At 40.3% G+C, this 24758-nt stretch overlaps 2 protein-coding genes across 21 annotated transcripts in view; one reads left to right on the top strand and one right to left on the bottom strand.

Annotated features, from left to right (window-relative positions):
• TUBD1 (tubulin delta 1) overlaps window positions 1–10967 on the bottom strand; it is a 33110-nt gene extending 22143 nt beyond the window's left edge. The window contains exons 1-5 of one of the 5 annotated variants that reach the window (XM_045045152.1): window positions 10849–10967; window positions 9649–9861; window positions 4843–4990; window positions 2891–3107; window positions 1918–2149 (exon numbers count right to left, since the gene is read on the bottom strand). In XM_045045152.1, the coding sequence (XP_044901087.1) occupies window positions 1918–2149; window positions 2891–3107; window positions 4843–4990; window positions 9649–9820 (769 nt within the window). In that variant the 5' untranslated portion in view covers window positions 9821–9861; window positions 10849–10967. The other 4 variants (XM_011289092.3, XM_045045151.1, XM_045045153.1 and 1 more) reach the window with 4 other exon arrangements.
• Window positions 10968–11058: 91 nt separating this feature from the next.
• The window catches only part of RPS6KB1 (ribosomal protein S6 kinase B1), a 111762-nt gene continuing 98062 nt past the window's right edge, over window positions 11059–24758 (top strand). For 5 of the 16 annotated variants that reach the window (XM_045045147.1, XM_019817580.3, XM_019817579.3 and 2 more), the window contains exons 1-4: window positions 11068–11307; window positions 20406–20455; window positions 21503–21623; window positions 22828–22896. In XM_045045147.1, the coding sequence (XP_044901082.1) occupies window positions 11167–11307; window positions 20406–20455; window positions 21503–21623; window positions 22828–22896 (381 nt within the window). In that variant the 5' untranslated portion in view covers window positions 11068–11166. Of the gene's footprint in view, window positions 11308–11806; window positions 11914–17588; window positions 17793–20405; window positions 20456–21502; window positions 21624–22827; window positions 22897–24758 lie in introns of those variants that run through there. The other 11 variants (XM_045045149.1, XR_006589868.1, XM_045045148.1 and 8 more) reach the window with 10 other exon arrangements.

The following is a 24758-nucleotide window of genomic DNA, read 5'->3' as shown; positions in this document are numbered from 1 at the left end:
TACTTTTGATTGCGTATTGTTTTTCACTTGTTGAATAGGTGTGCTGTTTGTGTTACTTTTAAAGATAAACAAACACACTTAAAGAAATAATAATGGTAAAAAATATTAAGTGACGTAAAAGAGAGAATGCCTTAGTTCAGAAAAAGAGGGTTACTTTAGGTGAAGACCTCAGTATGAAAGCTTTACAGAAAAATTACCACTTGAATTGGGACACCAAAGGATGTATAAGGTTTTAATAGAGGTGAAGAAAGGAAGGAGGAAGCGATTTCTAAGGAGAAGGAACACTGAGCAAAGGGACCTGGGCTGGAAAGCACCAGACTGAAGAGAGACAGTGCAGACAGGATGAAAAGTAGGTGGGGATCCATGCAGAGGAGACAGTAGGTAATGAAGCTAGAAAGTTAGGGTTCAGGGCATAATGTGGAGGCCAGGCGAAGGAATTCTGGCAAACCTGGCCATAGGATGAGCACGAGGGAGTACAAGAATTAGATCTGCACACTGGGGAGGCTCTGTTGCAGTAAGCTTGCAAGATGGACTGCAGGGGGATGAGGCAGGTACAGGAAGGAATGCAAGGTTAGGACCACCTTCAGATAGGAATGTTGATTAGATCTAAGCTCTGTTTTTATGCCAGAGAGAGAGAGAGAGAGAGAGAGAGAGAGAGAGAGAGAGAGAAGGAATAGAAAGAGGCTAGTTTGCTTTGTGTTCAGGGAGAGTATGCAGTATTAGTTGAGAGATACTGGCACCCTGAGTGAATGTCAGAGAGATAGGGAAGTAGGGGGAAGAATGCAGGCAGATGGTAGAAAAGGCACCAACAGGTCTGAACATACTGATGGGATATGAGGACAGTGGGAGAAATCCAGGTGATAGAAACTTAGGAAGAGGGAGCAGGGGAGAGAGGAGAGGGGAAAAAAAAGATGGATCTATTCAGAACATTCTAAACTTGAAGAAGCCAGAAGGCAACTAAAAAAATTGGGATAGGCAACTATTTGGGAAAGACATTAGGACCGAGAAGGGTATAGACTATGGAGTTATTTGCATCTAGATGATTTGGATTGATATGGCACCACTTGATGAATAAGCTGGAAAAAGAATGATGGGTTTCTTAATGGGGTGATGAAAATGATGGTTGTAGAACTTTGTGAATATGCTAAAAAATTGAATTGTAGGGACGCCTGGCTCAGCCGGTTAAGCATCCCACTCCTAACCTCAGTTTAGGTCATGCACGATTTCACAGTTGGTGAGTTCAAGCCCCACATTAGGCTCTATGCTGATGGCGTGGAGCCTGCTTGAGATTCTCTTTCTCACTCTCTCTGCTCCTCCCCCACTTGTGCACTCGCTCTCTCTCTGTCTCTCAAAATAAATAAACTTTAATTTTTTTTAATGTGTATTTATTTTTTGAGAGAGAGAGAGAGAGAGCGAGAGCAGGGGAAGAGATGAGAGAAGGGGAGACACAGAATCCGAAGCAGGCTCCAGGCTCAGAGCTGATAGCACAGTGCCCGACATGGGGCTCAAACTCATGAACCGTGAGATCATGACCTCAGCCGAAGTTGGACACTCAACCAACTGAACCACTCAGGTGCCCCAAAATAAATAAACTTAAAAAAAAATTGAATTGTACATTTTAAATGAGTGAATTATATGGTGTGTGAATTATATCTCAAAGTTGCTGTTAAAAAAAAAAGAAGAAGAATAAAAGGATCCTGAAGAATAGAACCAATGCGCATCTATCACTTCAGAAATTTAGTAACTTCTCAAAACTTCCAACTATCTAGTTGGAGAGCTAGGTAGTTCTTCAGGAAGGTTTTTGAGATGAGGGAGATCTGAGTGTATCTTCAGACAGACGGGACAAGCCAGGGAGGAATAACTGAGGCTTTCAAAACGTAAGACTTTCATACAAGTTAGATACAAGAGGACAAATACCTAATGGATTTCTTCTGTAGTGATATGAGCCTTCCATAGAATAAGTAGGTTGGAACACGCTTCCCAGCTGATGTGCAAGGACTTGGTTTATATCGGTAAAGGAGATTTGCTTGATGTTCATCAGTTTTGCACAGATCTTATGAACAGCATCATTTTCATGAACGAGGAGGGCATCTGAAGATCGGTACAAGTGAGAAAGAGTCAAAATGGAGTTGTAGTTCTGAACAATAACCTGGAGAGAAAAAGGTCAGAAATAAGAAAGGCAAAAGAAAAGAGAAATTACGAGGGTAGATTGTAAGGGCATTCTGCCTGGGTTCAAATCCCAGCTCTGTCACTTTTTAGCTATATGATCTTGAACAAGTTATATCATCTCTCCATGCTTCAGTTTTCTCATTTGTACAACAGGTGTAATAATTATATCAGCTCCTAGAGTTGTATGGATTAATGGCAGAATGCAAGTAAAGCACTTAAAAGAGTGTCCTGTATATAGTAAGGGCTTAATAAACAGTGACTATTACTATCATACTTTCTTCCTACAGCGTTTCCTATAGTGACTTAACTCACCTCCATTTTAGAATTTCTCCTACTAGGCTGATCAACAAGAAACTAGCCTATATAGAAATTTCCTCTCAATGGAAAGAAAGGAAAATTCTTTGAAGGTTGGTAATGTCATGATGAACCCCCACATGTGGTCAAGGTCCCTCCTTTACATACTATATCCAGAGGGACTAACCCAGGAGTGGATTCCTAAGATGGTACTTTTGTGAACAATCCATTTAACTTTGCTTAAACCTTTCCAAATGAATGAGGTGTCCTTGTTTTAAAAATTCCAAAAAGTACCATATTGTATAATGAATGACTCCTGTTGTAGTAAATTAATATTTCCAAAGAAAGGGTAAAATCAATCTTTAACCTACACTTATTTCACTGCAAAGAACACAAAATATAAAATTTTCAATTAACATGTTCCTACCTCACCGGTTCCATAAGGCCATATAATCTGATTCATTTTCAAAGAGTTTGAGTAGTGATCTTGTAAATTCTGTGTAACGAAGGCTCCTAGACCTGATCCTGTGCCCCCAGCCATACTCATTATGATGAAAAAACCACTCAAACAGTCACATTTTTCCACTTCCTTCTGGATTAGGTTCATTATAGATTCTTCATGCCTGGGTCCATGAACAGAGTAACTACAACACAAAAGAAACAAATACAAACACCTTTCAGTTTAATCAGAAAGAGGCAATGCAGAGAGGAAGATATAGGATAGAGAAGGCTTTTTAAACCCATGGATGTGAACTAACTTTCATGAAAGGAACAGGGGCTCTGATAGACAAAATTTAAAATATACAAGTTAAAGGCGAATAGGATTGCGGGGAGAGTGAATTTACTGGGTACAGAAACTTATCTTTTACAGGTCATTCCTTTAGCTGAAGACTTCAATTACCAGATAGTTCTGCAAGTTTATGGTACAAAATAACATCCAATATTCATGATAATATTCCTAAAACAGTGGTTCTCAAACTTTGCTGCACATTTGAATCACCTAGGGAAGCTTTGAAAAGTTCCAACATCTGGGCTTTAGCCTAAACCAATTAAATCAAAATCTCTGGAAGTAAGAACCAGGCATTGGAATTTTCCAAAGAACCCCAGGACATACTACTGCTTTGCTGGGTTCCCTATTAGCTGAAATACCTGCCAGGTAAAGATACTGTTTTTTTTTTAAAGTTTATTTATTTATTTTAGGAACAGAAAGAGATAGAGCGTGTGTGTCCATGCATGCACACGTGAGGGAGGGGCAGAGAGAGGTAGAGAGACAATTCCAAGCAGGCTCCATGCTGTCAGCACAGAGCCTGATGCAGGGCTTGATCTCACGAATCGTGGGACCATGACCTGAGCTGAAATCAAGAGTCAGACGTTTAACTGAGTGACCTGGGCACCCCAAAATATTTTTTAATGAGAAGTTAGTTGGCAGAACAACATGAAAAAGTAGAAAACCTTGCTGGCAAGAGATCCCTGGTTTCATCATTACCTGGACCTGAAGCACAGACATACATGAGACAGAATAAAGAGTTTCTTCTGGATGAAGTCACACTCTACATTAAAAAAAACTTTTTTTTAAGTTTATTTATTTTTGAGAGAGAGAGACAGAGTACGAGCAGGAGAGGAGCAGAGATTGAGAGAGAGAGAGAGATACACAGAATCAGAAGCAGGATCCAGGTTCTTAGCTGTCAGCACAGAGCCTGATGCGGGGCTCAAACCCACGAACTGTGAGATCATGACCTGAGCCGAAGTTGGACGCTTATCCAACTGAGCCACCCAGGCGTCCCTACACTCTACATTTTAAAACAGCCATTTAAAAAAAAAAAAAAATTTTTTTTTCATGTTTATTTATTTTTGAGACAGAGAGAGACAGAGCATGAATGGGGGAGGGCCAGAGAGAGAGGGAGACACAGAATCTGAAACAGGCTCCAGGCTCTGAGCTGTCAGCACAGAGCCTGACGCGGGGCTCGAACTTACAGACCGCGAGATCATGACCTGAGCCGAAGTCGGATGCTTAACTGACTGAGCCACCCAGGCGCCCCTAAAATAGCCATTTAAAAAAAAAATTTTTAACATTTATTCATTAAATGTTAGCAGAGCGTGAGCAGGGGAGGGGCAAGAGACGGAGGGAGACACAGAATCTGAAGCAAGCTCTAGGCTCATAGGTATCAGCACAGAGCCCAACGTGGGCCTCGAACCTATGAACCTACGAACTGTGAGATCATGACCTGAGCCGAAGTCGGATGCTCAACCACTGAGCCACCCAGGTGCTCCTAAAACAGCAATTTCAAGATTATGTGCTTGGTATATTAACTGTACAGCTATAACTAAGCTGTCCAGGTAGCTGTATCTAAACTGGAAAACATGAGGAGTTACTCTTACCCATATGCCCAGTTGTTTCCAGAACCTTGTTTCTGACAGAAGCACGAATGCTGGCCATATTTCCATCGGCCAGACTGGGCAGCCTTTGATAGTGTTTGATTGATAACTTTAGGTTCCATATCAACAAGTACAGCCCGGGCAATGGGAACTAGAGAGAGAAGAAAAACCAAAAGAAAAATATTTCATAAGTCTTATTTGGGTTCTTGCAGAGAACAAATTTCTAGGTCCAAAAAAAGAAAAAAAAAAATCTAAAGGTTGAGGATAGAAAGATCTGTCACACTGCTTAGAAACTGAAGTGGGCAGCAGCAGGTATATGCAGACGGATCATAGTACTCAGCATTCTTTTTTCTTTTATTTTTATTAAAAAAATTTTTTTAATGTTTTGTTTTATATTTGAGAGAGAGAGAGAGACAAAGACAGAGAATGAGGAGGGGAGGGGCAGACAGAGAGGGAGACACAGAATCCAAAGCAGGCTCCAGGGCCTGTGAGCACAGAGCCCAGTGCGGGGCTTGAACTCATGAACCGCAAGATCATGACCTGGGATGAAGTCGGACGGTTAACCAACTGAGCCACCCAGGCATCCCTTTATGTTTATTTTTTATTCTTGAAACAGAGACAGAGACAGAGCATGAGTGGGGGAGGGACAGAGAGAGAGGGAGACATAGAATCTGAAGCTGGCTTCAAGGCTCTGAGCTGTCAGCACAGAACCTGACGCAGGGCTTGAACTCAGGAACTGTGAGATCATGACCTGAGCCGAAGTTGGATACTTAACCAACTGAGCCACCCAGCCACCCCATTTTTAATTTTTTTTTTAATGTTTACTTGTTTTTGAGAGAGACAGAGAGAGAGAGAGAGAGAGAGAGAGAGAGAGAGAGAGAGAGACAGAGCATGAGGGAAAGGGGCAGAGAGAGAGGGAGACACAGAATCCGAAGCAGACTCCAGGCTCTGAGCTATCAGTACAGAGCCCAACATGGGGCTCAAATCCACAACCATGAGATCATGACCTGAGCTGAAGTCGGTCTCGTAACCGACTGAGCCACCCAGGCACCTCATAATGCTAGCATTCTGCTAAGCAGGATGAATCAGTGTGGGCTAAAATGATCACTGGGTCAGGTCTACAAACATCTGTTGAGAGCTTACAATGTGCCATGTACTGTGCTGGTAACACAGAGATGAAGACAACATCAATCTGGCCCTAGAAGGACTAGTGGGAGAGATAAAACTTAATCACAGCATGACATGATAATGACTCATGACGAATCCACACTAAGAGTAGCACATTCAGAGATATAAAATACCATGGGCACAATAAGCAGCTCAGGATTGTTGAAGCACAAGATGGAGGAAGGGGTGGAGGAAGTAATGTATGGAGATGGAAAGTAGGCAGGCTCAGATCTTGGAAGTCCTGGTATGCAGTGCTAAAAACATTGGAATTTATCTTTTTTTTTTTTTAATTTTTTTAATGTTTATTTTTGAGACAGAGAGAGAAAGAAAGAGAAAGAGAGAGAGAGGCAGGGGGAGGGGCAAAGAGAGAGAGGGAGACACAGAATCCAAGCAGGCTCCATGCTCTGAGCTGTCAGCACAGAGCCTGATGCAGGGCTCAGACTCACGAACTGTGAGATCATGACCTGAGCCAAAGTCAGATGCTTAACCAACTGAGCCACCCAGGCCCCCAACTTGAAATTTATTTTTAAGGTAATGTGAAACTGCTGAAAATGTTCAAGCAGATGAGGAATAGTCAGATGACTTTTTATTCTATTTTTATTTATTAAAAAAATTTTTTTAATGTTTACTGAGAGAGAGAAAGAGAGAGAGAGAAAGAGAGAGAGAGAGAGAGAGCGCGCACAAGCGGGGGAGGGGCAGAGAGAGGGAGACACAGAATCGGAAGCAGGCTCCAGGCTCTGAGCTGTCAGCACAGAGCCCGACGCAGGGCTTGAACCCAAAAGCTGTGAGATCATGACCTGAGTTGAAGTCAAACACTCAACCGACTGAGCTATCCAGGTGCCCCTATTTTTATTTATTTTTTATTTTTATTTATTAAAAATTTTTTTGGGGGGCACCTGGGTGGCGCAGTCGGTTAAGCATCCGACTTCAGCCAGGTCATGATCTCGCGGTCCGTGAGTTCGAGCCCCGCGTCAGGATCTGGGCTAATGGCTCAGAGCCTGGAACCTGTTCCCGATTCTGTGTCTCCCTCTCTCTCTGCCCCTCCCCCGTTCATGCTGTGTCTCTCTCTGTCCCAAAAATAAATAAACATTGAAAAAAAAATTAAAAAAAAAATTTTTTTTTAAATGTTTATTTATTTTTGACAGAGAGAAAGACAGAGCATGAGCAGGGGAGGGGCAGAGAGAGAGGGAGACACAGAATCTGAAGCAGGCTCCAGGCTCTGAGCTGTCAGCACACAGCTCGACGCAGGGCTCGAACTCACAGACTGCGAGATCATGACCTAAGCTGAGGTCGGATGCTCAACTGAATGAGCCACCGGGTGCCCCTTTTATTTATTTTTTAAGTAATCTCTACACCCAATGTGGAGCTTGACCTCATAACCCTGAGATCAAGAGTCACATGCTATACCAACAGAGCCAGCCAGTTGTCCTGTCAGGTGATTGGCTTTTTTTTTAATGTTTGCTTATTTTTGAGACAGAGAGAGAGAGAGAGAGAGAGAGAGAGAGAGAGAGGGAGAGGGAGGAGTGGGGGAGGGGGAGAGAGAGAGAGGGGAGACAGAGGATCCAAAGTGGGCTCTGTATTGACAGCAGAGAACCCAATGTGGGGCTAGAACTCACAAACTGTGAGATCATGACCTGAGCTGAAGTCAGATGCTTAACAGGCTGAGCCACCTGGGAGCCCCTTGTCAGATGACTTTTTAAAAAAAATTTTTTTTTCAACGTTTATTTATTTTTGGGACAGAGAGAGACAGAGCATGAACAGGGGAGGGGCAGAGAGAGAGGGAGACACAGAATCGGAAACAGGCTCCAGGCTCTGAGCCATCAGCCCAGAGCCTGACGCGGGGCTCGAACTCACGGACCGCGAGATCGTGACCTGGCTGAAGTCGGACGCTTGACCGACTGCGCCACCCAGGCGCCCCTGTCAGATGACTTTTTTAAATACAGTAGTGTGGGGGCGCCGAGGGGGGTCAGTCAATTGAGTGTCCAACTCTTGATTTAAGCTCAGGTCATGATCCCAAGGTCATGGGATTGAGTCCTGTATCAGGCTCCGTGCTGAGCGTGCTTAAGATTCTCTCTCTCTAGGGGCATCTGGGTGGCTCAGTCAGTTAAGCGTCTGAACTTGGCTAAGGTCATGACCTCATGGTTCACGAGTTCAAGCCCTGCATCAGGCTCTGTGCTGACAGCTCAGAGCCTGGAGCCTGCTTCAGATTTTGTGTCTCCTTTACTCTCTACCCCTCCCCTGCTTGTGCTCGGTCTCTCTATCTCTCAAAAATAAACAAATATTTAAAAAATGATTCTCTCTCTTGGTCTGCCCCTCTCCCCCACTCACACTCTCTCTAAAATAACAAATAAATACAGCAGTCTGGAGAATAGATATGATAGACACAAAAGTGAAGGCAGGGAAACTAGAAGGAATGTCTTGAAACAGTCCAGGTGACAGTCCAGGTGAGAGAGGACAAGAGCCAGAACTAAGCCAATGACAGTGAAGACGGAAAGGGGAGAAGAGATATATGTAGGAGGTAAATTAAGCAGATGGTTATGTTTGATAGTATGTGGGCAATCAGAGCCCAAGTTCTAAAGGAAAGATAACAAACACCCTAGCATATGGAGATGCTCAGTTTGAGGTACACAGGGGGCTGCAGGTGGAGATGTCCACTAATCAGTCTGCAGCTTAAAAGAGAGGCTAGATGGGGCACCTGGGTGGCTTAGTTGGTTGAGCGTTCAACTTCAGCTCAGGTCATGATCTCATAGCTTGTGGGTTTGAGCCCCACGTTGGGCTCTGTACCAACAGCTCAGAGCCTGGAGTCTGCTTCAGATTCTGTGTCTCCCTCTCTCTCTGCCCCTAACCCACTCGTATTCTGTCTCTGTCTCTCTCAAAAATAAATAAACATTTAAAAAAATTTAAAAAAAAAAAAGGAGAGGCTAGGCTAGATTTGAGAGTCACTAGTGTCAAAGAAGTAGCAAATTACAACAGTAACTGAAATGGCCCAGAGAGAGCTATGTAAGTGAGGACAGAGGAAAGGAAGCCAGAGATGCAACCACTGGAGAAAAAAAAAGTTCAGAGACTAAGGAGAAGGAGTTTCAAGAAGAGAATTTTATAGCTAATGGAATAAAATCCAGGAGAAAAGTTAAGTGAATTAAGAAAAGAAAAACAGTCACTGGATCTAGTGATTAGGAGATTGAGAAGGTAAAGACATAAGAAGGAAAAAAACTGGGGTGTCTGGCTGGCTCAGTCGGTAGAGCATGTGATGCTTGATCTTGGAGTTGTGAGTTCCAGCCCCATGTTGGGGGTAGAGTTTATTGAAAAAAAATGTTTTTTCATTCCAAATGAAATTCCAAATTCTCTGTACTTTCTGTACCACCCCACAGTGCTCACACCCAAAAGGGAATAAATCTTGAAAAAAGAAAAAAAGCTATAGTCATAAGTTGTTTGGTTGGTTGTAGATTGGTGAGATCCGAGCATGCTCATGTGCCGAGGGAAGATGCCACTGGAGAGGCAAAGGTTGTTAACACAGACACAAAGTGCTGACAGCAAAGTCATGAAAAGAGATGGGATTCAGATACCACATGGAGGACTTGGCCTTGAAGAGGTTGGTTATGTCAGAGAAAAGGAGAGAACAATGGATAGACTGACCACACATACCTCCATTTTCCTCTTCACTGAAGAATCTTTCTTTGCAAGATGCTTGATACACCTCATTCTCTCTTTTGGAGCAGAGTCCCTGGGGACAGTGTGAGTCACTATATAGAGCATCAAATACTTCAAAACCAATTTGATTGCCACACTGACCAAGTTGCACTGTTACTATTGACATGCTGAGATGCAAACTAGGCCTCCTTCAAAAAAGTGAGCAACCTGTAATAGAAAAATATAGGCTTTGAGAACCACTACATTACTAATAAATAAGGAATGTCATATGTATTAATACACATCAATAAAAGTATAATTTTAAAATGCCATGTATATGGTGTTATAGATGAAACAGCTTAATCATTCAAGGAAGTTGTTCTCTTTCTACACACAGTTTTGGGATTTGGAATTTACTGTACCCAAATGCATTCAGACAGCTCAATAGTTTCTGAAATCTGATTTGTATTCACTATTTCCCTAAGCATGCATTTAAAACAAAACAAAATAAAATGAATGCTAGTTGAAGGAATTCCTAGTATATACTTCACATTACAGGAACACACGGAATGCAGAAGCTAGCTCAACAATTGTACATTTAATTAACATTAATTTTCTCTCTTCTACATAACGACTTTCTTTCTCTACCAATCACCTTCTGGCCTGGTAATGACAATAACACTTAGAAGAGTTTAGCTCAGGTAGACAGCAAGGAATACTAAGCTTGGAAAGACAGAACCAGAGGAAATAAGGGAATAAGTCTTCTCTATTTTTAACAATGAAAAGACAATTTTTGGTAAAGACCTCACACCAGGTCTGTGCAGCACTAGAACGAACAGTGGCTTTCTAGCCAAACTGTACTTGTAAATTTTCAAATAACCCTGCAAACTAGATATCATTATTCTCATTTTACAGATAAGGAAACCGAGGCTTTGAAAAGTTATGTGATTTTCGCAAGGCCACTGAACTAGAATAGCAAACCAAGGCTCTCCCTTTCCCCACTAGCTCCAGGAGTTCCCCATAAACCCCACTCACTGACAGACCCAGAACCAGCCGTTTCGGTCCTGTTCAAACTTCAGAGGGCCAATCCCGTCATTATGCGCATGCTCCCTTTCAATACCAAAAAAAGCTACGGAGAACGAATGCGCATGTTCATAAACCAAGAGTTTTGTTGTAGGTTCCTCCCCCCTCCCCCGGTATTCAGAGGTTAATTACGCATGTTCAATTTCAATTTATCAACTTCAGACATGGTACGCATGCTCCTTGTCCATCAAAGGCTTTAGCACACAATGCGCATGGCCTAGCTACCATAAGAGGCTTCGGCTGGGGTTCTGCGCATGCTTCTGCCAGTACCTGGCTCCAGGCGAAAGCTCTACGCATGTTCATTGCCCACAGTTCGGCTTCATAGAACTCTGTACGCATGCTCTAGAGCTGAACTTGAGGAGCCAGTCTAGGGCCTAAGCGCAGACGCACTAAGCCCAAGCAGCCGGTGATGGCGGCAGCAGCGGCGGTGGTTGCGGCGGGTCCGGGCCCATGAGGCGACGACGGAGGCGGGACGGCTTTTACCCAGCGCCGGACTTCCGAGACAGGGAAGCTGAGGACATGGCAGGAGTGTTTGACATAGACCTGGACCAGCCAGAGGACGCGGGCTCTGAGGATGAGCTGGAGGAGGGGGTGAGGCCCGGGGTCCCGGGGGGCCCGAGGTGACAGGGCCAGGGCGGCGGCGCGGGCCCTGGAAGCCTGGCGCTTCCGAGAGCGCGGAGACCCGAGGGGGCGCGAGTAGTCTCTTGGAGGAGCACAGGCGCCGCGCTGTACGAGACAGGGGAGCGGGCGGGGTGGATCTGGCCCTAGGTGTGAGGCCGTTCCAGGACTCGCAGGTGCAGGTCGCGCCCATAGCTCCTAATCAGCGCAGCCCGGAGCAGTCTGTTCGTGGAGTGAACGAAAAGGGCGCGTGGTTAATTCCTTGAGCTGTTGAACTTGAATGTGGCGGGGCGCGAGTGGTGTAAGCGCATGTTGGGGGGAAGGGGTGTTCGCTTACTGGGTGTCCCGTAAGTGCAGGTGAAGTGCGGAAGGGTTTTCCTTCGACTGTAAATTTCAAGTATTAAAATCTTGAGACCTCCCACAACCACCTCTCTTCTCGGCCTGTCGCTCTCTCCTAGGAAGCGCTCAGCTGTTAGAAGTGACAGCTGAAAACTTCTGTCGGGAGTAGCGCTGCCGCTGCTGTTACAGCCACCAGGAGTTTTATTTCGGGAGCAAGGGGGCTCTGCTGCATCTTCCAGGGTTTGTCTGTTTGCTTTTTTTTTTTAACCCCCCCACCCCCATTTCCGTGTGACTTTTTTTTTTTTAAAAGCATCTCTAACGACACACGGCATTTGTAACTTTTACCCTAGTTGAAGATGTCTACATTTTTCCAGAATACTTCGTGTAATTTTGGGGTGGAAAAAACCCAGCGTTGACAGCTGTGATTTGGTTTGCCAAAAATAAATTGCTTGAACTGAGACTTGTGAATGGTGGTGTGAGGGCTTTCCTTGCTGTAATTTAGGGTCCTAAATTTAGAATTTTCCTAATGCATAGCTTGCTTTTACCTTTGCTGTCTTAATTGTTTGTTTGTTTGTTTGTTTGTTTGTTTTTAAGTTTATTTTGAGAAAGAGAATCCCAAGCAGGCTCCACACTGTCAGCTTGGAGCTGGACAGGGGGCTCAAACTCAAATGGCTAGATCATGACCTGAGCTGAAATCAAGAATCTGGTTACTTAACTGACGGAGCCACCCAGGCACTCTATTAGTTTGTTATTCTTTGTGTAATGTCATTCTTTTTTTCAAGATAAATTTATTGAAAGATCACAAATTGCACTTGATGTTCAAAAATACTGTTGTCATGCTAAATCACTTATTCTGGGCAAATGATCATCAGTGATAACCTCATGATAATTTAAGGTCATGTACTGTCTAGATCAGTACATGAGTTAACCACTGGTGTCAGATGTTTGCTCTAACTATGTAAGTGGCTTCCCTATTTTTCACCTGATTTTCCTCTTCTGGAAAGTAAGTTGTACCTTACTGGTTGCCAAAAACATTGGGATGTTATACATAAACAATTTTGAACATCTTAAGAAACTAAGTGGGCTAAAATATATTGTTCTTTTCATAATCAAATGAGTCTAAATAAAAATCACACAGTTTATAAGGTGGGTATTGAAAATTGTCCTTTTTAATACATTTGCCTATGGAGTTAAAGTTAGCTTTTTTTTTTAATTTTTAAAAAATGTTTTATTTATTTTTGAGACAGAGACAGAGCATGAGCATGGAAGGGGCAGAGAGAGAGGGAGACACAGAATCCGAAGCAGGCTCCAGGCTCTGAGCTGTCAGCACAGAGCCCAGTGTGGGACTCGAACCTACCAACCATGAGATCATGACCTGAGACGAAGTTGGATGCTTAACCAGTTGAGCCACCCAGGCGCCCCCCCCCCCTTTTTTTAATGTTTATTTTTGAGAGAGAGAGAGAGCTTGTGGGAACATGAGCATGAGTCGGGGAGGGGCAGAGAGAGAGGGAGACACAATCCAAAGCAGGCTCCAGGCTCTGACCTGTCAGTGCAGAGCCTGACACGGGGCTCAAATCCACAAACTGTGAGATCGTGACCTGAGCCAAAGTGGGACACTTAACTGACTGAACCATCCAGGTGCCCCCAAATTTACAAATTCTGAAAAATGAAAGAAGTTTAGATTCTTAGAAAATCTGGCCATTTGTGAATTTACTACCTTTAGTACACAAACTTTTAAAACATTGGTTCGTAACACAGTAGCCTCACTTCTTCATTTCATAGTAAGGAAACAGGCATAAACTAGAGAGGTGGTTACACAAGGCCACATTGGTAACTACTGGTAGTATCTTCTGACTCCTTTCAGCTTGCAAGCTTCATTGCATGGCTTCATTGCATTTACTAGTCTTTTTCATAATGTACCTCTTTGCAGTGTGTCAGAAGTTAATTCACATCCCTCCAGGCCTTGTCACTGACTGTGTGACCTAGAATAAATTGCTTAAGCTCTCTGACACTTTTTTTTTCTGTAAAATGAGGATTATGTGAGATCAAGTATATAAACTGTCCTCTTAAAATATTCTGGCATATTAAGCAGTTAGGTGGTTCATGGATATATAGCTTGTCAGTGTTACTCGTTGCCAAGGAACCAAACATTGAAGTTTATCCTCATCTATGCTTAGAGACTTAATAAATGCAGTTATACTAGAGGTGCATTTTTGAAATTGTAGTATTTTTTTTAATTATTGGTCCTATTTAGATATGTATGCCTTTTTAGATGTATTACAGTGAATATTTATTAGGAAACCTATGTATTTACACAGCATAGTTAATTTCTTCAGTGTGTAAAGGATGAGGCGAGTAAATGAATGCATTTATGGATAAAGCTGAATATCCGTTACCTAACTAGAAAAAGACTCTGAATACCTCAAAGGACTATGTTAAAAAGCAGTGGGTGAGAGGGTTTTTTGGGAGGAGGATAGGTGGATTTGGGTCTTTTTTGTTTGTCTGTTTTTCACTGGTGATGGTATAATTTGGAGAGAGTAAGTTGAAACTAAGGGAAAGTTTTCCTCTAGAGATTTTCATTAGGTTATGAAAATGTTGGAAACTTGTTTTCTGTGGAGACACAAAGTTAAAAGAGTAATAGAAAAGTCTAATCCTTAACTTTCACTCTACTAATTCAAAATTTGAAGTAGTCACAGAGACTGCATGAGTTTCAGGTTGGGATATCAGATTTTTAGTGAGCAAAAAATTTTTAGTGCTTTGAGAACAAACTGCTATTGCAAATATTTGCAGCTATGAAAAATTACAGAATAACATCTCATCAGTTCTTATCTTGCGTTGTAATAGGTTCTATAAAGCATTTTTATTTTTCTAAATTTTTTTCATGTTTATTTATTTTGAGAGAGAGTGCACACTTGCATGCATATGATTTTGGGAAGAGCAGAAAGAGAGGGAGAGAGAGAAACCCAAGCAGGTCCTGCACTGACACCGTGGAGCCTGACACAGGGCTCGATCTCAGGAACCATGAGATCATGACCTGACCCAAGATCAAGAGTTGGACACTTAACTGACCGAGCCACCTGGGAGTCCCATGGAGCACTTTTAAGTAGCTGAAGATTTTGAGCAAGGTTTATTCCTTTTCTTCCAACTCATTTTAATGACTGAATCTTATTTTATAAGGAAATGTCTGTGAACAAACAAGCAAGTGGATAAACAGTATAATGAATAACTGGATTGAGGATATTTCACCCATTCTGTTACAATTTATTTACATTTTTATAAAATGTGCTCGTTTTCATTGGGATTTTAGGCATATTAACTTGAATTTATATACAACTTTAATTTAAAACTGGAAATATTCTGGTGGTCTGGTTTGCATCATGTATAGTACCTTAGATGAGCAGGATTCACTTTGTCAATCATAGTGGCACACAAAAAAAGCATTGGATGGGTCATAAAGCTTAAAAAAATCTAAAGAGTTTCCTATGAAAGAGAGTTGTCAGTAAATATTACATAGTGTTAACCTGATACTTCTGATATAAGACTTTTCTAAAGGTAATGTTGAGTAGCAGAAAAGCATTGTGCCTCAAATACTTCTCCAGAAGGTAACGGTAGGAAGTTATAAACACAGATGCAGGTGGTAATACAGGCCTGGCTGGCTCCGGAAATGAAACATAGCCACAGGGCATATCCTTCTAGGTGGCTTCAAAGTCATGGTTTAGTGTTAACTACTCTGTGGTCTTTAATTTAAAATTAAGTAAAACTAACATTAAAGTAAAAACAATTATATATTGCCAGTTTTATCACATGTGAGAGAAGTTAGTCTTTTGTCTTTAAAGTGAAGCCATCGTGGGTGATTATGTGAAGTACCAGAGACCAAAAAAAAAAAACAAAAACAAAAACAAAAAACACAACAACCAAAAAACCTTTAAGCATAACTACCCCTACCCTTCCCCCCCAAGAAGAAACTATCAAGTTGAAACTGCAAGAATTTTTTTCCCTTGATACTGACCTATCCATTTGCCTCAGTTGAATACTGAAACATACATCCCTAGTGTTAGACTTCATTCTGACTTGCTCACACCATGAGCAAATTTCCACTGAAATTTGCAGTGTAGGGGGCATTTAAACATCCCTTGTTTAAGAATACTATCAGTTTTCTATGTGTAGTTTGTACTGACTGGTACCTTTGAAGAAAGATGTGTTCACTTAAATATTTTTTGAATTGTTCTAAAATTATAAATAAAAACTTCAAATCTTACCATTTTTTAAAAGTTTTTATTTTAATTCCAGTTAGTTAACCTACAGTGTAATACTAGTTTTAGGTGTACAATTTAGTGATTCAACATTTACAAAAACTTAGCATTTTTGAGAGCCCAATTAAGTTATGCCCTTTTGTATATATTGAAAGACTCATAACCAGACTATATTCAAGAATACTCATTTTAAAGCTATGTTTTATAATATTAATAACTGAATTCTGCAAAGTTATTTTTATAACAATTCTGTGACTTTTAGTATATTTACAGAGCTGTACAACTATCACACAATTTAGTTTTAGAACATTTTTTCTATCACCCTTGAAAGAAACTAGTCACTCCTTATTGCCACCTCTGTCCCTAGGCAACCACTGGTCTATTTCCCATCTCTATAAATTTGCCTTTTCTGGACATTCTGTATAAATGGAATCATACAGTATGTAGAGTTTTGTGTCTGGCTTCTTTAACTTAATGTTTTTGAAAATCATCCATGTCATAGTATATATATACGTACGGCCAAACAGTATTCCATTGTATGTATCAAGCACATTTTATTTATCACTTCACCAGTTGGTGTTCATTGGAGTTGTTCCCATTTTTTGGCTGTTGTGAATAGTGCTGCTATGAACAGTTGTGCCCAAGTCTTTGTGGAACATGTATTTTTATTTTTATTGATGGATACAGGAGTAGATTGGCTGTGTCGTATGGTAAGTCTATGTTTAATTTTTGAAGAAACTGCCAAACTTTTTTAAAGTTTATTTATTTAGAGAGAGACCACGCTTGCACCTGGGGGAAGGACAGAGTGAGGGAGAGAGAATCCCAAGCAGACTCTGCGCTGTTAGCACAGAGCCTGACACGTGGCTCATTCTCACTACCATGAGATCATGACCTGAGCCAAAATCAAGAGTCGGTTGCTTAACCAACTGAGCCACTCAGGCACCCCTAAACTGCCAAACTATTTAGGTGGTTGTACCATTTTACATTCCCCACCAGCAGTGTACAAGTGTTCCGGTTTCTCTACTTCCTTGCCAAATTTGTTTTTCTTTTTAATTATAGCCATCCTAGTGGATATGAAGGGGTATTTCAGCATAATTTTGGTTTACATTTGCATTTCTTTAATGGCAGATGATGTTGAACATCTTTTCATGTGCTTATCTTCTTTGGAGATATACCTATGCAAATTCTAAATGATTTTTTTTGAATTAGGTTGTTTTAAATTTTGAGTTACAGAAGTTTTCATATATTCTTTTTAAAAAATGTTTATTTATGGGGCACCTGGGTGTCTCAATTGTTTGAGTGTCTGACTTTGGCTCACTGATCATGATCTCACAGTTCATGGGTTCGAGCCCCACGTCAGGCTCTGTGCTGACAGCTGGAAGCCTGGAGCCTGCTTCAGATTCTATGTCTCTCTCTCTCTCTCTCTCTCTCGCTCTCTTTCTCTGCTCCTTCCCTGCTCTATCTCTCTCTGTCTCTCAAAAATGGAATAAACATTAAAAAAATAATAAAATATTTATTTTGAGAGCAAGCACTCATGTACACACGCATGCAGGGGGGTGGGCAGAGAGAGGGAGGGAGAGAGAGAATCCCAAGCAGGCTCTGCACTGTCAGCTCAAGGCCTGACACGGGGCCAGCTGTGAGATCATAATCTGTGCTGAAATCAAGTCAGACACTTAATGGACTGAGCCACCCAAGTGCCCCTTCATATATTCTTATTCTGTGGGTTTTGCCTTTTGAAGTGCAAAAGCTTTAAATTTTGAATAAGTCCAATTTATTGATTTTTTTCTTTAATTGTTTGTGCTTTTGGTGATGTGTCTTAAGAAATCATCTCCTACCCCAAGATTATGAAGATTCATTCCATCCTAGGTGTGTCTTTTAAGAGTTTTATAGTTGTAGCTCTTACATTTAGACCTGTGATCAATTTTCAGTTAACTTTTTAGTATGGGGAAGTATGGTATGAAGTAGGGGTCCAAAGTAATTTTTTCTCATGTGGATATCCAAATGTCCCAGTACCATTTATTGGAAGACTGTCCCTTTTCTATTGAATTTTTTTGGCATCTTTGTAAAAAATTGGTTGACCATAGATGTAAGAGTTTATTTCTGGGCTCTGAATTCTATTTTATTGATTTATATATCTGTCCTTATCTCAGTACCACATTGTCTTAGGTGCTGTTGCTTTGTAGTACATTTTGTTTTATGTTTATTTATTTTTGAGGGAGGGAGGGGGAGAGAAAGAGAGCACGTGCGTGGGGGTAGGGGCAGAGAGAGAGGGAGACACAGAATCTGAAAACAGCTACAGTGTTTGAGCTGTCAGCACAGAGCCTGACTCAGAGCTCGAACCCATGAGCTGTGAGACCATGATCTGAGCTGAAGTTGGACACTCAACTGGCTGAGCCACCCAGGCACCCTTGTAGTACATTTTAAAATCAGGAAATGTCAGCTCTCCAGTTTGTTCTCCTTTTTCAAGATTGTTTTGGCTACTTTGGGTCCTTTGCATTTCTGTATGAATTTTAGGATCAGCTTGTTAATTTCTGTAAGAAAGGAACCTGGGATTTTGATAGTATTGAGTTGAATCTGTAGACCAGTTTGGTTAGTATAACTATCTTAAACAATATTAAGTCATCAGATCCATGAACATGGAGTGTCTTTTGATTTAGTTAGGTATTTAATTTTTTTTTTTTTTTTTTTAAGTAGCCTCCCCGCCCAGCATGGAGCCCAACATAGGGCTTGAAGTCATGGCCCTGAGATCAAGATTTGGACGCCTAACTGACTGAGCCACCCAGGCTCCCTTCTTTAATTTTTTTCAGCAATGCTTTGTAGTTATCAAATGTACAAGTCTTACACTTCTTTTGATAAATTTTTTCTAATTGATGCTATTTTATTCTTGACTATTCTGAAGAGTTATCTTTTAGTAAAAAAATTTTTTTTAAGTTTATTCATTTTTGAGAAAGAGAGACAGAGCGTGAGCAGGGGAGGGGCAGAGAGAGAGAAGGAGACACAGAATCCAAAGCAGGCTCCAGGCTCTGAGCTGTCAGCACAGAGCCCAGCATGGGGCTTGAACTCATGAACCATGAGATCATGACGTGAGCCGAAGTCGGATGCTTGTCTGACTGAGCCACCCAGGTGCCCCTGAACAGAGTTATGTTAATTTCATTTTTGAATTGTTCAGTGTTAGTGTACAGAAGGTTAGTTAAATTTTGCATCCCTTTATACTATGGTTAGAATGAATATTTGGCCAACATGACTCCTGACAATTTGAGGGTAGTGCTTAATTATTTTGCTTTGGTCAGCCACATCCTACACTACAATATTGTGGACTGGTTGTGGTTGCCTTAGGCTTAGTTGGGTTGTAGTTACATAAGGCTTATAACATTGTGTTAGTTTTTGTGCTTCAGAAGCATATCAGAGTACCACTTGGTGTAAATTGTTTGATCTAGTAACTCAGAATGTGGTGCTTTAGTTTTATAATACACAAAATGTATTTTTTGAATAAATAATTTTTTTAAGTTTATTTATTTTGAGAGAGAGTGTGAGCGAGCTTGTGTGCATGAGAGACAGCAGGAGCTGGGGAGGGGCAGAGAGAGAGGGAGGAAGAGAATCCCAGGCAGGCTCCGCACTGTCAGCATGGAGCCTGATGTGGGACTTGAACTCAAGAACCGTAAGCTCATGACCAGAGCTGAAATCAAGAGTCAGACGCTTAACCAAATGAGCCATCCAAGCGCCTCTGAATAAATGTATTTTTTAAAAAAAATTTTAATGTTTATTGATTTTTGAGAGAGAGAGAGAAGAGACAGAGTGTAAGCTGGGGAGGGCAGAGAGAGAGGGAGACAGAATCTGAAGCAGGTTTCAGGCTCTGAGCTGTCAGCACAGAGCCCAGTGTGGGGCTTGAACTCCTAGACTGTGAGATCATGACCTGAACTGAAGTTGGATGCCCAACGGACTGAGCCACCCAGGTGCCCCAATAAATGTAATTTTTAAAGGAACAATCACCTGGTTTTGTTTCTAGATCATTGATAAGTAGCATCTGTAGCTTAGTTGTCATAGAAAATTAAAAGTGAAGTCCCCATATTCTTGTGAACCGTATTTTATTCATCACATTTGCCTGTTATTAAAGTACTGAGAATTTTTAAGCTGGTTTATTTCATTAATTCTTCTTTAGTTGTAGGGTGAAGCGTTGTTTTTTTTTTTTTTAATTTTTTTAATGTTTATTTATATTTTGTGAGAGAGAGAGAGAGAGAGAGAGAGTGTGAGCAGGGAGGGGCAGAGAGACAGAGACACAGACTCCGAAGCAGGCTCCAGGCTCTGAGCTGTCAGCACAGACCCCTACATGGGGCTCGAACCCATAAGCTGTGAGATCATGACCTGAGCTGAAGTCAGACACTCAACTGACTGAGCCACCCAGGCACCCCTGAAGCGTTAAGTATTTTGATTTTATGTTTATGAGATAATTTATTTTTAAAACTTTAACATATTTTTCAGGGTCAGTTAAATGAAAGCATGGACCATGGGGGAGTTGGACCATATGAACTGTAAGTTTATGTGAAAAGATTTTCTTGTGCTGCCTTTCTTACAAGTAGATTTTATCAGCTCTGATTTGTAACCATCCTGTGATTGCAATAACCTGTTCTTAATTATCTAGTCATGTATATATAGATATATATATACACACGTGCACTTGGTTTATTGAGTTTAGCACCAATATAGTAACATATCTAGTGTTTTGAGATCATATATAGATTTTGAGGAAAAGGTATTCATTCCGACTTACAGTATACTGAATATGAGTCTGAGTGGGTTAGGAATTATTATTAGTTCAATAGAGATTTTTTTTCTTACTAAAAAATCAAGTTTTTAGAAATGTCTTCCAAAGTCAAATGCTCTTGTTTTGCTTGTAATACATCATTTGTAAAATGATTTGTGTAATCTCAGAAGTCATTTTAGACAAGTTCTTTTAGGTGACTGTGGTTAATACAGAACAGATTAATCTGCTCTGTACCCATCCTTAAGTAAAAACCATAGGTTGGAGGGGAGACTGAGATCACTCATGTAAGAAGCATTTAAGTGACAAAATAAATGCCAGTGTTGGAGTCTTTAAATCAAGCTAATAGTAGATATGGAAAGATGCATGGATACATTTTATTAGCAAGAATTTTTCTGTAGCAAAGAGACTTGAGCTAATTGGGTACTTTTAGAAAGTTCCCAGATTTTCCGAAGTTTCCAAATAAAGTTGAATAATACCTAAATCTCATGGATATTTTGAATGAACTAAATAAGAATAACCAGAAGACTTTTTTCCTTTGTCAATATAATAAACTTGTTCTAATTTATCTTAGTTTGAGGGTGCTTAATGCTTACAAAAATAAATAATAGCATGTTCTGTAAACAAATAGATATACAGTTATCAATCCATCGTAATCTTGACCTACTATGTCACTGAATCATTAGTTTACAGAGCACAGGTAGTAAATTTGCTGTTACATGCCTTCTCCTTTTTACTTCTTTGGATTACAATTACAGTATATTAAAGACAATTTAACTTGTTGAGAATTTACTTTTGATTTTGCTTTTCTCCCCAGTGGCATGGAACATTGTGAGAAATTTGAAATTTCGGAAACTAGTGTGAACAGAGGGCCAGAAAAAATCAGACCAGAATGTTTCGAGCTACTTCGGGTACTTGGTAAAGGGGGCTATGGAAAGGTAGGAAGTATTTTTGAAATGAGCTGTTGTCTGTCTTTGGTAGATTAATTGTTACGCCCTGGTTCAGTAGTCCTCTTCAATCTTTGTTTGCTAGCTGTCAGCAGAGGGTATGATCACTTCACATGATTTTATTTGAGGGATGTAAAGAAGTTCTCTTTCTACCACCATACACATAAAAGACTGACACATAACAGGCATTCAGTTGATATTTGTTGCATAAATAAATAGGTAATTATGCCAGGCAAAGTCTATTATTAGAAGATTCCTTCCTTCCTTTGGTTAAATGGTATCCCCTGTAAGTATCCTCTTAAAAACCACTCCTTTCAACAGGCATGGCATATTAAATTGTTATCTGTTACTGAGACCTAAATCTGAATTGGTGTTCTTTGACTTGCAGTATTTGGAGCAATAGTTAGGGAAGCTGAAGAATATAAGAAGGGAGAAGAAAAATGAAGAGAACTTCTTAGTTTCATAGTTCTGCTCAAGGCTTTCTAATAAATGACCTTAACCTTTGCATGTTCTGCTCAGGAAAATTTATACCTAGGTATTCTCTATCAAAAGATAGAATTTGGATACCATTTTAGTAGTTAGGATTAAGTTTAAGAACTATTTATGCTGTTGTGTAGGTTAATTTTTTCATAGCGTGACATTTGTAGTTTATTCTTAGGCTTAAGGACACATTCTAATGTGTTCTAATTATCTTGAATGTGCAACACATGCACTTAGAGTCTCATATCATTTCAGGTATTGCATGATGATGTTTTATATAGCTATATAGTTAAGAAATAGGTAAATGGTAATTCCTGTCAACTATTATTAAAGTTTTATGTGAAGCAAGGACAGAGACATTCCTGGAAGAAATTTATAAGATATTTTATAATTTTTAATTTTGGTATTATGCTTCTGCAAACTTGGATTTTATGTATGAAGTTATATAGAGTGCTCATCATTGGATGGTCACTGACCAGCTTTGCCACCAGATGTCAGCAGACCAAATAGGACGGCCCCATGTTGTGGAGGAGATTTCACTACTAAATCTTTAATACAATCTGTTCTTTCAGCTCATTTTTGTGTGTTTGTGTTACTAATTTTTATAAGAATATAAACTATTGTATTGTTTGTTTCCTATAAATAGGAATTAAGGGAGTGTGGCTAGCATAGTTTAGCTTTTAATAACACAGAAACACTTGTATTTTTTATCCAGGTTTTTCAAGTACGGAAAGTAACAGGAGCAAATACTGGGAAAATATTTGCCATGAAGGTGCTTAAAAAGGTGATTCCTTCCCTCCTCTCTCCCCTACCCCCATCTTTGTTGTCTCTCTCTCTTTTTTTTTTTTTTTTTTTTTAATTTAAAGTATGCTCCACAGCCAGTGTGGGTGTTGAACTCCATGACCCTGAGATCAAGAGTTGCGTGCTCCATCAACTGAGCCAGGCAGGAGTTCCCCCCTCCCCCCACCAACTTTATTCTTAATTGCTATAAAACCCACATTTTGGCCTAAAATTCTTAGTCAAGAAAATGTAATTCTAACACAATAAGTCCTCGTAGAATATAAGATATGTTTCATTATTGTTATTCCTGTTTTATTTCTGCTTGGTGAGGGTGGAAAGGAGAGCTCTTAATTTTCCTCTGAGGTAACTCTCTTGGCTCTTTGTTCTGGTCTCCATATTTCTAAGTAATAAGCATATTCTGCTATCACTTCAGTTTTAGAATTGTGTATTGACTTCCACTCTACTCTCATTCACTTCTTCTTCCCATCCTCGTATTTGCTTCATTTTTTCTGAGTCTACTGTTGTCTTCTATACCTTCCAACAACTCTGTTCAAGCCAGTGTTCTATGGTCCCACTTATTAGGTAGTCTGTCAGTTCCATTTATTTTCCTGTAGATATTCCATCAGAATCTTCTGTTCCCCTGTTCCTGTCTATATTGGTAGCTCTCTAGGCATAGCTGCTGTTACTGGACTTTGATCAAATCCTTGGAATCCCCTTGGCACTGTCAGTGTTGGATTCTTTGTTTCCTGGATCCCATATCTTCCTTTTTCTTAGTTTATGCCGTTGTTCCCTCCTTTGGTGACCATCTACTAGTGGCTTCCTGAGAGAGGGTGCATGAAGGTAAAATTTGGGGGAAATATTGCATATTTGAAAATTTCCCTCTTTATACCCTTACAGTTGTTTGATTGGGTGTGGTTTTGAAGTTGAAAGTCATTTTCATCCAGGATTTTGCTTTATTTCCATCTAGCCTTGAGTGTTTCTATCGAGGAGTCCCTTGCCATACTGATTCCCATTATTCCTGTAGAGGTCTATTTTTCCTTAAAGATATCTAAGATTTTCTTTTGATTTCTGTTGTTCTAAATTTTTTACAGTGATGTATTATCTTGCTTTTGATCCTTCTTATTTTATTTATTTTTATTCTTTCAATCTTAAAAGTTGAATCCTTTAGCCCTAAGGGATTTTCTTGTATAGTCTCCGATAATTTACCCCTCTGCCATTTTCTTGGATTTATAGTTAGTTGGATGTTGGAACTCCTCAACTCGTCATCTGTTTTTCTTATCTTTTCCATTTCTTTGTCTTTTTGTTTACTTTTTGAGATTTTTCTAGAAATTTATTTTCTAATCCTTTTACTGATTTTTTTTAAGCTATCATGTTTGTGGTTCCCCAGAGCTCTGTTTTTTCTTTTTTATAGCATCCTTTTTTAATAAGCAGAGTATTTTTTCTTATTCCTCTGAAGGTATTAATGATAATTCTTTGAAATGTTCTTTTGTTCTATGTATTGTATCTCTTTTCTAAGTTTCTGTTTTCTTTCAGTTTGATTTAGTCTTTTTCTTCCATATCAAAGGCCTTCTTTAGATGTCTGGTGTTCTTCACTGATGGTTCATATTTAAGAATAGAACTCTGAGAAGCTGATCAGAAGTTCCATCTGTGTAGGATAGTCGTGTAGTTGGCTGGCAACTGACTGAGAACCTCTAAATATTTGTCTGTAGGTCAGTTGGTACTGAGACAGATCCTCTATTCTTTTGCCTAGAAAAAGCATCCTGGAGCTGGATGAGAGAGAAGAGTTGGAGATCTTACCTTGTCAGCATGCAAACTTTCACTGAAGTCAAGTTTTTACTTTAGCACTTCACTCTGATCTTTCACTTT

The sequence above is a fragment of the Felis catus genome, chromosome E1 (genome assembly GCF_018350175.1).
Source record: "Felis catus isolate Fca126 chromosome E1, F.catus_Fca126_mat1.0, whole genome shotgun sequence".
Lineage (NCBI taxonomy): Eukaryota > Metazoa > Chordata > Mammalia > Carnivora > Felidae > Felis > Felis catus.
This window is presented reverse-complemented; position numbering and strand designations above follow the sequence as displayed.